General features: G+C 38.7%; 1 protein-coding gene across 13 annotated transcripts in view; it reads left to right on the forward strand.

Moving 5' to 3' along the window:
- The window catches only part of EZH2 (enhancer of zeste 2 polycomb repressive complex 2 subunit), a 65643-nt gene that overhangs the window by 30362 nt on the left and 22447 nt on the right, over positions 1 to 12834 (forward strand). For 5 of the 13 annotated variants that reach the window (XM_025433739.3, XM_025433743.3, XM_025433742.3 and 2 more), the window contains exons 4-7: positions 5041 to 5149; positions 5246 to 5424; positions 8881 to 8997; positions 12199 to 12319. In XM_025433739.3, coding sequence (XP_025289524.1) covers positions 5041 to 5149; positions 5246 to 5424; positions 8881 to 8997; positions 12199 to 12319 — 526 coding nt within the window. The remainder of the gene's footprint in view (positions 1 to 5040; positions 5150 to 5245; positions 5425 to 8880; positions 8998 to 12198; positions 12320 to 12834) is intronic. The other 8 variants (XM_025433745.3, XM_025433748.3, XM_025433746.3 and 5 more) reach the window with 3 other exon arrangements.

The raw sequence follows: 12834 nt of genomic DNA on the forward strand, positions 1-12834 counted from the left end.
TGTCTGTTTCTCCGGTTTTAATGAAGAGCCTGGTTTATGAGTTACTCTTGGAGTTCTTATGGGTGCATTGCTTTTTGTATATTTGTCCATTTCTTGATAAAAACCACAAGGTGCTTTCCTTCATTGTTTCTTCCTATCAAGATTTTTATTACCTGTGTGTATTAGGACTGAAAGAGAGGCTTGCTCAGATGTCTGTTTTTCTGGGCAAGTGGGTGTGATTCGTATAGTAATTTAAAAATATCCTGCCAATCTGCATTTCTAGATTCCCAGGAGAATTTAATGTTCTTGTAGGAATTTTGTGTCTTGTCTACTAATGAAAATAGAATTTTTAGTGTATATTTAAACATGCAGCTTCTTCAGGATGTCTAACGCAGCAGCATCTTTAGAAAGCCATCATAGTCCTCACATTTAAGAAGAATTAAAACATTTTAATACATACAGATTTGATCCTAGTAATGATTGAAAGAATTGTGAATTCATCATCTGTCATTTGATATTTGCAAATTTTGGGGGGGTGGTAGTGGTGAAGAGGCTTCTATGAAAATAACAATGTAGTCAGTTTATAAGTTTGCAGTTTGGACTTATTTTTATTGAAGGAGAAGGATAACATTGTCTCATTTACACTTAAGCACTTGCATTATTTATTGACTCATAATGCAGTTTCCTCAGTTAATTGTAAATAGAAATTTTTGTTACTATTTACAAAGAAAGAATGATATGCTAGTGCACCCAGTATGTAATTTAGTGCTCTTAAATACCTTTCAACTTTCAATATAGTAGCATGCTTTCTTTCCTTTGTAAATTTCAGAATTGTAGAACCAGTAGGTCTAGATTCTCATGAGCCATTTGAGCAAATATGATGGGGAGTGAGGTCATTTCTCTCATGTCTTAGAAATAAACGGGTGGTTCTCAGTCTGAACACAGCCAGCCTTTCTCAGGGAACTAGTTTCCAAGTTGGCTCTCTGTAGCTCTTTGCTTCTTTTTAACCCTTTATTGGTATTTGTTTGGGGAGTGGAGTCCTTCCCCACCCTTAGAACTTTTCAAATCATTGCAGCCTTTGCTTCCTTTCTGGCTTTCTTTAGGCTGAAATAGATGGAACATTTCTTAAATGACCATAAAGATGGCTTTCCTTATTTTTTTTTTTTCTTTGAAAGGAAACTAATGTGTCCTATGCTTTTCCAAAACGACGTTTTTAAAAAAGGTCACTTATGTTTGAGTTTTTATATCATTATCCTATTAATTATATATCCTCTATTTGACGTCTGAGTTTAGTTTTTGAACTTAATTCACTTTTCAAGTGTAAGATACAGAATCTTTTAAAAAATGTCAAATGTTTACTTTGTACAATAAACCAGAAATTGCTTCCAGTTCACTGTTTTTCTCCTAGACCATTGTTTATATGGTTGGTGTTTTACATATGCAGATAGTCAACTATTTGACTATGAGATCATTGATCAAGATCAAAGATCACTGATCTACAAAGATCAGGTCTTTTCCCAAAATGCAAAACCAAACTTTGACAGCTATTTTAAGAACAGATTGAACCAGAAGAAATGAAAGTCTAGCCTGCATTGTTAAAAGTGTTTATTGCTGTGAAGAAATAAAATGTTATTAGACCTAGAACTTCTAGGATAACATGGATTGACTTAATTAAATTCACTGCTTAGGATTCTGTTTTATCTTCTCTTAATTTTATGAAAGAATATTAGGGGGGGGAGTACCATTTTTGGGAGGGTTGGACAGATTTCATGAGCTACCTTGTATTGATTGAGGGAGTTTTATACCAGGTCATGTGAATATCTGTCGGGTTAATGAAACTCTTTTAATCGTTCTCTTCAACTAAAAGGCCATTACAAAATGACTCTTGAGAATTCAAACTACACTGAAATATATAAAACAGAAGGCAAAAAGTTCCTGTAGTTCAACGTCTGTAATTTTTAATCTTTCCCATCTCTTTTTCTACATATAACGTGTTAATAGTGATAATATATATTTTATTTCAAATGGTTACTGGCCAGATAAAATGTGCCTGCCAATTTGAGCCGTCACTTAAAAAAAGATTTTTTTTTTTGAGTATAGTTCACACCTAATGATTAGTTTCAGGTGTGGGACATAGTGATTCAATTTCTCTGCACCTAGTGCTGTGCTCACCACAGGTGTGGCCACCTATCACCATACACTGTTTCAGTATTACTGACAATGTTCCCTACGTTGTACCTTTTATTTTTTAAGATATTTATTTATTTGAGAGCATGTGTGGATTTGGGGGAGGGGCAGGAGGAGAGGGAGAAAGAATCCCAAGTCGACTCCCCACTGAGCAGGACCCTGAGATCATGACCTGAGCAGAAACCAAGAATCAGATGTTCAACCAACTGAGCCTCCCAGGCGCCTCTGCTGTGCCTTTCATTCTCATGACTTCGTCATAAGGAAGCTGTGTCTCACTCCCCTCATCCATTTAGCCCATCTCCCCACCCCCTATTTTGGGCCATCACTACAACCTCTGTCCAGGTCCCCAATCTCTAAGAATGCAGTGTTTGATACTGTGGGATATACCATAATTCATTGCCCTATTCTTAATTGATGAATATTTTAGTTAAATTTTTCTTACTCTTGCAGTTAGTATTTTGGTTAATACCTTTCATCTGTATTGTTGTATCCTTGAATGATTTTGTAGGAAGAGTTCCTAGAAATAAAATTACTTGGTTAAAAGGATACACATACTAAAATTTTTATGGATGTTAGCACATTGTTCTCCCAAAGGATTTTCCATCCAGCTGTTTATGGTAGTGTCTGTTTATCTCTGTTCCCAATGCATAATATCAGTCTTTGGATCTTTGTCAGTGTGAAAGGTAAAAATGTTACTACGGTTTGTTTGCTTTTCTTATTCAGTGAAGTTTCTATTGTTTATATTTCTTTTATGAACTGGCTATTAGGGTGTCGGATCTGTTAAAATTAGGTTGGATTGTTTCTTAGGATTTTTGAGGACTTTTGTAAACTCTTAAATATTCATTATTTATCATGTTTTGCAGACACCCCCTCCCCCCATTTTGATATTACTTCTGGTATATTTTGGCTTATAGAAATTTTAAAAGTTTATATATCAGGACAGCCCCGGTGGTGCAGAGGTTTAGTGCCACCTGCAGCCCGGGCCGTGATCCTGGAGATCTGGATCGAGTCCCATGTCAGGCTCTCTGCATGGAGCCTGCTTCTCCCTCTGCCTGTGTCTCTGCCTCTCATTCTCTCTCTGTGTCTCTATGAATAAATAAATAAAATCTTAAAAAAAAAAGTTTATATATCAAATTATAATTTTTTCTTTTGATTTCTGTGTTTCTAAAGGCTTAGAAAGGAAAGCTTATATAAATTACCTCTCCATCTTTCTGTTTAGTTGTTTTCACTTTTATATTTTAATATCATTTAACCCATCAGCAATTTCCTCTGGTATAAACAATGAGTGGGGGATTTGGTTTTTATATTTTTATAGTATATTTCTGTTTAGCTTTCTGTTGTTGCAACACTGAACAGCCAGTGGATAGTCAAGAGGCAGTTATAAATCTTTTCTGCAAAGGTCAGCAGACTTGGCTGACCTGATTGACGGTCCCCAGAGCAGATCTATCCTTGAGCCAGGAATTAGTGCTCATCCTCAGACCAGGGCCTGGTGCCAGTCTCACCTCTTCACTGTAATTCGTGCCTCTACTTCCCTGTAGCGTTCAGGCCTGTGCCCACTCTCGGAAGCAGGGCTATGGAGCGAGCACGCCGCCACGGCATATGGAACCCAGGGGCTTCAGTAGTGCCTGGCTTCCATTTCTTAGTTTTTGCTTTCTTTTGTTCTTGATTGTTTTGTTTTGTTCTCAGAGTCAGAAATGATCTTATTTCCCACTCCTAGGACTATTCTTGAATTAGGTGTTTTGAGTTTGCATGGCTTCAGTTAGCTGCTTCATGTCCCTTTTGGGTGTTTTGTAGTTTTACCAAAACTTACGTATTGGCTCTTGTTCAATTTCTGATTTCTGGTTTTAGCAAAATAGAGTTTGTAGCAAAACTGCAGGTTATGAGGAATGATTTAATTCAGCCCATCTGACCCCAGACTGCATTGGGTTTTTCCCTGTGCATTGGGTTTTAATGGGATTACTAAGTTGACACATTTATGGTTGCTTTCATTCGGGATCAAGCTTTTGAAATTAGAATGCAAGGAAGAGTTAAGGGTCTAAACTTCCTGAAATTACATTCCACGTGTTCTGTGTTAAATGCGTGTATGTGTATTTTTCTTCTGAAAAGAAGTGTAAGAACTGACACACAGGATACGTTTCTGTAATACTTAAGTGAACTCAGAAGTAAGAGCCCTACGTTGCAGGTAGGGGTTCTTCCTCCAGTCTGGGATGGCTCTGTAACATATTTAAAAACAAAAATGGAAATAATTTATAATCTGGTTATGAGCCACTCTTTGATTTCTTAGTTCCAACACCCTCGATGAGCTGCTTGTACTGACTATGTCTTTGTCAAGATCTGATGAGTTTGTCTCCCTGATTTTTATTTCTGACTCTATCTCACCGGACCCTCTCGTGTCTTGTGCTCCCTGGTCTCCTCATCAGCCCCCGAGGCGTGGTTAGGGACTACTTCTGTCCAGCTTCTCTTGATCCAAACTTGATATTTGCTCATTTCGTTTTTTTTTTTTTTTTTTTTTTTCTTTAGAACTTCTTGGCCAAAAGCAGTCTGAAAGTAAATTATATACACTATCATTTTCACCAGAAGGGCCAGCTTAAGATTTGGGTGTGTTACCTATTCTCTGCTGTGATTTTGAAGAGTAGAGGCAGTTTCAGAAATCATCCTCTGCTTTTCTCTAGATCTGGGGGACAGTTGATGTCTTCTTTCCTACCCCTTAGATATAAGATGGTTCCTTATTATTTTTAATTGGAAAGATTGAAGGATATTAGACAATATCAACAGTTCATTGTGTCTCTGGCATGAATTAAATGGACCAACCAGTATCCCAGAATATTTTTTAACTTGGCTAACTGTATTTTTCTCCCCCCTACTATATGGAAGTTGGACTTCACCCTTCTGATGTCAAAGATTGTTCAGAGACCAGATGGCCATAGCTCTTTTTCCTTTGGGATGTCCCACTGTAACATGGGGAGTCGTACCAACCTCCTAGGTAGTGGTGAATTTTAAAGAAGTTAATTTTGGTAAAGTCTCTAGCACAGTGCTTGGCACATAGTAGGGTGTGTTAATTTCTTTCCCTTCCCTGCAGGCCATTCACCTGCTCTTCCCTCTACGATTTTCCATAACACAGTTTTTACTTGGAACCAGCCTTCTGCCAAGAGTCTCAGTTTGGTTGTGTACTCCTACAACTACTATTTTTGGCTTGACTTCCCTCTCCAGCTCCCAGTGGTCCAGCCACACAGTCGCCTATTGTACCAGCTGGTTGATGTAAGTCTATCCATCCTCAGAGGAACCCGGTTACTTACCAGTAAGCTGTGTTTCTCTGAAAATGTAGCATCCTTGATAACTAATAGAGTTTTTTTTTTCCTTCTTTACCATTGATGATGAATCACCTCTAATAATGTCCTTGTGTGATCCTCAAGTAGGAACTAGAATTGGAGAATTCTATTTGTCGATGGTAGGTCTCCTAGTGAGTTCCTGAGTCCAGGACGCTTGACTGTGATCAGGTCAAATGCTTTGGAGACCCAGGAGGTCAAAATCCTTTTCAGTACTTTGAGTGATATGAGACTTAATTGCATAAACTGTCAAGGATGATACATTTTCAAAGAAAAAAAGTTACTGGTAAGTAACTGGAATTTTTTGAGTTATTTTCCTGTTAAGTCAATAAATAAGAATTCCCAAACTTGTTTTACCAACAAATGCTTTTGCATTTGAATATTATTTTGTAAATGGAAAGGAATATGGTTATTAGTTAAGGTTTAATAGGTAAGGAATGGAATAGGTTTCTAGAGATGCTACATAGATAATGACATGGGTGTAGACCTTCAATTTTCTAAGTAGATGCCCTCATAGCTTTAAAGAGAAATTGGAGTGAAATCTCCATTAGGCAAAATCAGCAAATGCAGTCTGTTCATTCCAGAAACATTTTTTGAGTGCCTACTCTTTTTTGAGACACTGTGCTGAGTATCATTGCAAGACAGAAGTGAAACCACACCGTCTCAGCTGCTTTTTGCCCTCAGAGAGCTTCCTTCTGACCCCCTGGTGACTCTCATAGGACTCAGAATTGAGATGTTGGGTCATGGGATGGCGTTGGAGGTAGTACTTTAGTGCTACAGCCTTTGCCATCTCATTTTTGTGCTTCTCGGAGCTCTTTCTATTTAAGGGAAAAACCAGCGGACCCCATTCAATAGATGCAGAGCATTGTCTGCATCTTTAGAGCAAATAGAGGAAGCAGAGTCCCTCCTGTCTGGTAGTTGAGCAGCATACCATTAAGCTGTCTCTAACCTTAAGTACGGCCTCAGGTTCAGATGTTAGGTAAAGCCAGATGGGTAAGTCAGAGCTGGAGAGGCCACACGCTCTCCCTCACCCCTCAAGCTTTAAAGGAGGCTACTCTTCAGAATTAAAGTCACAGTATCAATTTACTTCTCCCACCCCTCCCCCCCCCCCGAGTATAAAGCAAAACCCCAAACTCTAATTTTTTTTTGCTAAGACATTACGATTACTTCGCACTTAATGTTCCCTGGACAGCATATAATACTTGATTCAGTAATTAGAACCCCTCCTGGCCCCAGAGCCTACCCAGTTAGGCAGGGAGGAGGAGAGGCAACTTGGTAGTAACAGGAGTAAGAGAAGGGCCTGGGGGAGAGGGCATCTCGGCCCAGCAGCACCCCGCACATAGCTGTGCTCGTCCTTGGACCCTGGGAGCCTCTCAAGGGCAGGAGTGGAGCACAGTGATGAGCGCTTGGCTGTTGGGAGTCAGACTTAGGCTTCCATCCTGGCTTGGGAAATTAACTACCTTTCTGACTAGGCAAGTTAGTTAACTTCTGTGAGCCTCAGTCTCATTTGTGAGGTTGTGACACCAAAGGCAGAGAGGAGCAGTGGTTAAGATAAGGTATACAAAGCACTTAGCACAGTGCCTGCAACATAGTACGTGCTCAATAAATGTTAACTGCGATTATGACTGGGTTATTGGATGGACGGATGGATGAAGAACCGTGTCAGAGACCAGAGTGCGGCACAGGGAGAGATTGTGGCTCTGGAGTAGCAGGGAACCGTTCACACCTCCTCATTGACTTGAGCTACGAGCTTTCTAGTATTATTATCTTTATCTTTGCCCTTTTGGAAAGCAAATTAATGGATTAATCACTGTCACAGTTCTTTCTAACTACTCTTATCTTTAAACCTTCACTTCCACCAGGAAGGTGCTATTTTGTGCTGCAGTGACTGTGACCATTGCAAGATTGTCCCTCTGGCCTGATGAGATGCTGAGGGCCAGGTGTGGCCTGTAAGCCAAAGATTTTCACTGTAATTTCACCAAATCTAGGCCTGCTATTTTTCAGACCTCTCAAATAAAAATTTAACATATAATAATTATGCGTGTGTAGACATAATTTTTTGGTTTCATTTTACTCCTTCAATTCTTCTTTTTGCTCTATTTTCACTGATTGTAGATTATGAATATATGTCCAAGGGTATTTTTGAGAAGGTTCTTGGAAGCCTGCTAATTGGATATTGGATAATGGTACTCTTTAAGAAAAGCTGGATTCCTAGACAGGATAGAAAGTGCTGTGGTCATCATTTGGGCACAGATTTTTACCGTATTTCATAGAATCAAGAGATGCAAAATTTTGACGTTTTAACATCTGAAACTGGAATGCATCTTAGAATTACTGTGATAAGAAAGCTTTGTTACAAAAAAAAAAAAAAAAAAAAAGAAAGCTTTGTTACAGTTTAACTGGCAACATTATTTTCTTACTGATACAGAAAGTAATGGAATGCCTTGAAATTAATGTCATCATAGGTTGGATGAAATACGGTATTTCCAGAGAGTCTATGCACTTAAACATGATAGAGATACAGTATCGTGGCAGTATGTGTAGTGGGTAAGAGCAGAGGCTCCAGAGTCAGACTTTCTTTCTGGATTTAAATTCTAGCCCTGTCTAATGTATGGCTTTGGGCCATTTACTGACCTTTGTATTCACCAGAGTTTTCTCACCTGTAAAATGGGGGCTAAGAATTAATCCCTATCTTATGGTGTCATGAGGACAAAAATAAAAGACATGGAATGTGTTTAAAATAGTGCTTCGCACATAGAAAGTGCTTAATAATATTACCTATTATTATTATTACTAGTTTAGAGATTATACTTTTGTAGAATGGATAGGAATTTCTTTTGTTGTGATTGAAACTCAGATCTATTATGACCCTTCATCTTTGTTTAACATCTGGTAATAGCAAATGATGCTTGGGTTTTTTAAGAAGGGAAGATAAAAATAAGAAAGGTGAACCTAATAGTTTCCATATTATTATTAGTTGAGATTTAAGAGGCATATTTGGTATATATAATATTATTCCAAGTGGTGGAGATGTAAAAGAAACTAAGCATCAAGCCAAGAAATTTATAGTGAAAGCAAGGAGCAGTTAACCTGAGGCTAGCAAATATCGTTTTTGATTCTGATCGATATTGGTAAGTATGGGAAGGGTCGTTGGAGGCTTTTTAAAAATTTGCAAAATCTGAAGCGTTTTTTTTTTTTTTTCCCACCCTAAGTAAAAGAAAGTGAGAAGGAGAGAGAATCCTTCATGGTTTTTAGAAACCTTTCTGTCTTAGGTAAAGGGATTTCCTTTTCAAAATTATTTAAGTGGGCTGAGTTCCTTTTTAATATGTCTACCACTTGAGGTTGTCCTTTTATTCTTATGAGTCAATTTTATTTTTTTCTGTTCTAGTGTTCAGTGACCAGTGACTTGGATTTTCCAACACAAGTCATCCCATTAAAGACTCTGAATGCGGTTGCTTCAGTACCCATAATGTATTCTTGGTCTCCCCTTCAGCAGAATTTTATGGTATGTACATCTGTGATCTGCTTACTTTATTATCACTTATTTTAAATAAAACACACTTTTCTTGTGAATCAAGAACAAGTAAAAAAAAAAGTTACTGAAATGATAACACTCAGTGATTTTTTTTTTTAACTGATACATATATTTGAATAAGCCTTTGTGGTGTTGCTCTTTTTCTAGTCTTTCCAAGTTAAAATATTCTCCAAAGAAAAAGTGTTGAGCAGGAATTCTACCTGGGATTTATTTTATTTTATTTTATTTTATTTTATTATTTTATTTATTTATTTTTATTTATTTATGTATGATAGTCACAGAGAGAGAGAGAGAGAGAGAGAGGCAGAGACACAGGCAGAGGGAGAAGCAGGCTCCATGCACCGGGAGCCCGATGTGGGATTCGATCCCGTGTCTCCAGGATCGCTCCCTGGGCCAAAGGCAGGCGCTAAACCGCTGCGCCACCCAGGAATCCCCTCTACCTGGGATTAAAAATATGTTTATTTTTAAAAATTTTTTTAAAAGATTTTATTTATTTATTCATGAGAGACAGAGAGAGAGAGAGAAAATGAGAGAGAGGCAGAGACACAGGCAGAGGGAGAAGCAGGCTTCATGAAGGGAGCCTGATGTGGGACTCGATCCCTGGTCTTCAGGATCACGCCCTGGGCTGAAGGCGGCGCTAAACCGCTGAGCCACTGGGTCTACCCTAAATAGTTGTTTCTAATGTCTTTAGTAACTGAAAGATTTTACAGTGAGTGATTAAAGATAAACTTCAGATACTCTTCTGTAATTGCCTCATGTGTTTAAGGCTTCATGCAAAAAACATTTAGTTTAAGAATTGCAAGAATTTATGGGAGATTTTATACTTTCATAGACTACAATTCTGAAAGGATCTAGTGTTTAAAATTGTCATTATTATTTAGAATTATCCATGGGTTTTGCTGGTCACTGACCAAGGCACATTAGGCAGACTATATTATGGTTAGGATATGTTTTGGTGGGGAGCAGAGCTTACATGGATACAGTTGGGAAGACAAAATAGCCAATTATAACTTAATTTTGGCCTTTATCCAAAAAAATTAACACTTCTAGTTTAAATGGGATTAGTGAAAGTGAGATGTGGCACAAACTGGACTCTTTAGTTGTATGTAAGTTTGACTCTAGATAGATCAGTGCATTAAAATCTAAATCTTAATTTTATATCCCTTATGTACTTTCTTCCCCAACTTCCCTTTCCCCTGTTTTTCTAAGATTCTGTTGTCTTTCTGAACTTTGCAGTTGTCCTAAATTTGTCATCTGGGGATTAGTTGAGATTTTCCTGTTCTCCTCGTTTTTCCTGCCTGCTGCTGCATGACAGTCCCCGGTGTGTCTCATGGCCTTTTCCTGGTGTATTCTTCATTTTGATTGTGCTCTGTGCTTGAGGCACCTGCCGGAGGCACCTCCACAGCCGCACCTGTCATGGCCTCCTGTCCTCTTATCCAGTCCACTCTGTTAATCAGATTATTCTCCTAAAATTCTGTTTTTTTTTTTTTTTTAAAGATTTTATTTATTTATTCATGATAGACACAGAGAGAGAGAGGCAGAGACACAGGCAGAGGGAGAAGCAGGCTCCATGCACCGGGAGCCTGACGTGGGATTCGATCCTGAGTCTCCAGGATCGTGCCCTGGGCCAAAGGCAGGCGCCAAACCGCTGCGCCACCCAGGGATCCCTAAAATTCTGTTTTTAACCAATACCCTGTTTACAGGCTTCTTAAGATACACCTATCCTTACTTTAGTCTCTTTAAATATGGACTTCAGAACCCTCTAGTCTTTTATCTGTCATTACTGTCTTTTTTATTCTTTATTGAAGATTCTCTCCCTACCATGCATGTCTGCTTCCAGTCCCTTGTGGGTTTTTTTTTTTTTTTTTAGATTTATATTTATTAGAGAGAGAGAGAGCCCCCTCCAATGGGAGGGAGGGGTAGAGGAAGGAGGAGAGAGAGGGAGGGAGGGGTAGAGGAAGGAGGAGAGAGAGGGAGAGGGAGAGCAGCAGAAGCAGGCTCCTCGTGGTGGGGCTTGATCCCAGCATCCTGGGATCAGAGCTGAAGGCAGATGCTTAACCCACTGAGCCAGGTATCCCCAGTCCCTTGTGTTCTTAAGTTCTCCCTTCTCCAGAACTTTTTGTGGATGGGCTCTTCCCGGCTAAGTTAGCATCTTCTTTTTTCTCTGTTGTCTTCTAAACCTTCGTAAACTCATCTGTCATCTTGATTGGAATGATAATTTTGATAGGCATCTTGTTCTTTTCATCATTGAAATATTGTATTTTTTTTAAAAGATTTTATTTATTTATTCATGGAAGACACACACAGGCAGAGACACAGGCAGAGGGAGAAGCAGGCTCCATGCAGGGAGCCTGACATGGGACTCAATCCTGGAACTCCAGGATCATGCCCTGGGCCAAAGGCTGGGGGCAGGGCCCAAACCGCTGAGCCACCCAGGGATCCCCCATGTATGTTCTTACTTTATATATAAGAGCAGATCCTTTTGGCATAAACTTTTTACTTATTTTTTTTTTAAAGATTTTATTTATTCATGAGAAACAGAGAGAGAGAGGCAGGCAGAGACATAGGCAGAGGGAGAAGCAGGCTCCATGCAGGGATCCCAACGTGGGACTCGATCCTGGGTCTCCAGGATCACACCCTGGGCTGAAGGCGGTACTAAACCGCTGAGCCACCCTGGCTGCCCTATACTTGATTTTATATCCCTAGATTTTTATTATTTTGAAGGTCTCTGAATAACTAGATCATCAAGTGAAGTTTAGAAATCCTTACTTATGTTATCTTACGGTGTACAGCTCTTTATAAGTGGTTTTGGTAAAACCACATTTCATCAATTCTAAGACACGGGGTGTATCTTAAAATTGATGAGTCATATTGTAAAGCACAACATTTTTCCTTGAGGTAAATGAAATGTTGGTAAGTTTTAATGATTGACATGTTGGATTAGGTGAAGAGGGTATTTTTTCTTAAAAATGTTCTCTTAACAGTTTGATTTCTGAGATAATTCTTATTGGTAGGAGGGGGTCTTTATGTTTTAGAGTTTCCTGTCTAAATCTGGAGAACTGGGTAGAGACATCTACTTAGGAAAAAATGTATTTTACATTACATGACATTGATTTAAAAAATATTTTGATACTTCAGATTAACTTGCTTTTAAAATATGTTTATTTTTAGGTGGAAGATGAAACTGTTTTACATAACATTCCGTATATGGGGGATGAAGTTTTAGATCAGGATGGGACTTTCATTGAAGAACTAATAAAAAATTATGATGGAAAAGTACATGGGGATAGAGGTGAGCCCTGTGTTTATTCTCTTCAAAAAAGGGGCCAAAGAATTGAAAGATATTTTGAATTTTTTAAGCATACGTACTAAAAACACATTTTTAAAATATTAAAAGTAAGTTTATTGCTGGAGTGGCCAGGGCCTGTTTTCAATCCTAAACATTTTAATGTTTTCTCTATTTTTAAATTGAAGAATCTTTTTTGATACTTAAAAGATGCGCAGTTGGTTATCACATAAATTATAGTGCCAGTAACATGTAAATGGAGTTGTTTGAGTGTATGTAGATTTTAAGATTCCTTCATAGTAAAATTAGGATCAGGGCTCTGCTTATGTGATACATGTGCTACAGAAGGCCCTGTGCTCAGAAATATGTCCCACTTTGCTGCTGCAGGACCTGCACTTCTGTCTCTGTGGTCACAGCTGCTGTGCTTCACGTCCAGGAGACCCGTCAGAGTGTCTGGCAGGAGGGGAGCATGTGTAACATCATCATCACTGTCCCTTTCTTGGGGAGATGAGGGTCTTCAC

Source organism: Canis lupus, chromosome 16 (genome assembly GCF_003254725.2).
Source record: "Canis lupus dingo isolate Sandy chromosome 16, ASM325472v2, whole genome shotgun sequence".
In the NCBI taxonomy this organism is placed as follows: domain Eukaryota; kingdom Metazoa; phylum Chordata; class Mammalia; order Carnivora; family Canidae; genus Canis; species Canis lupus.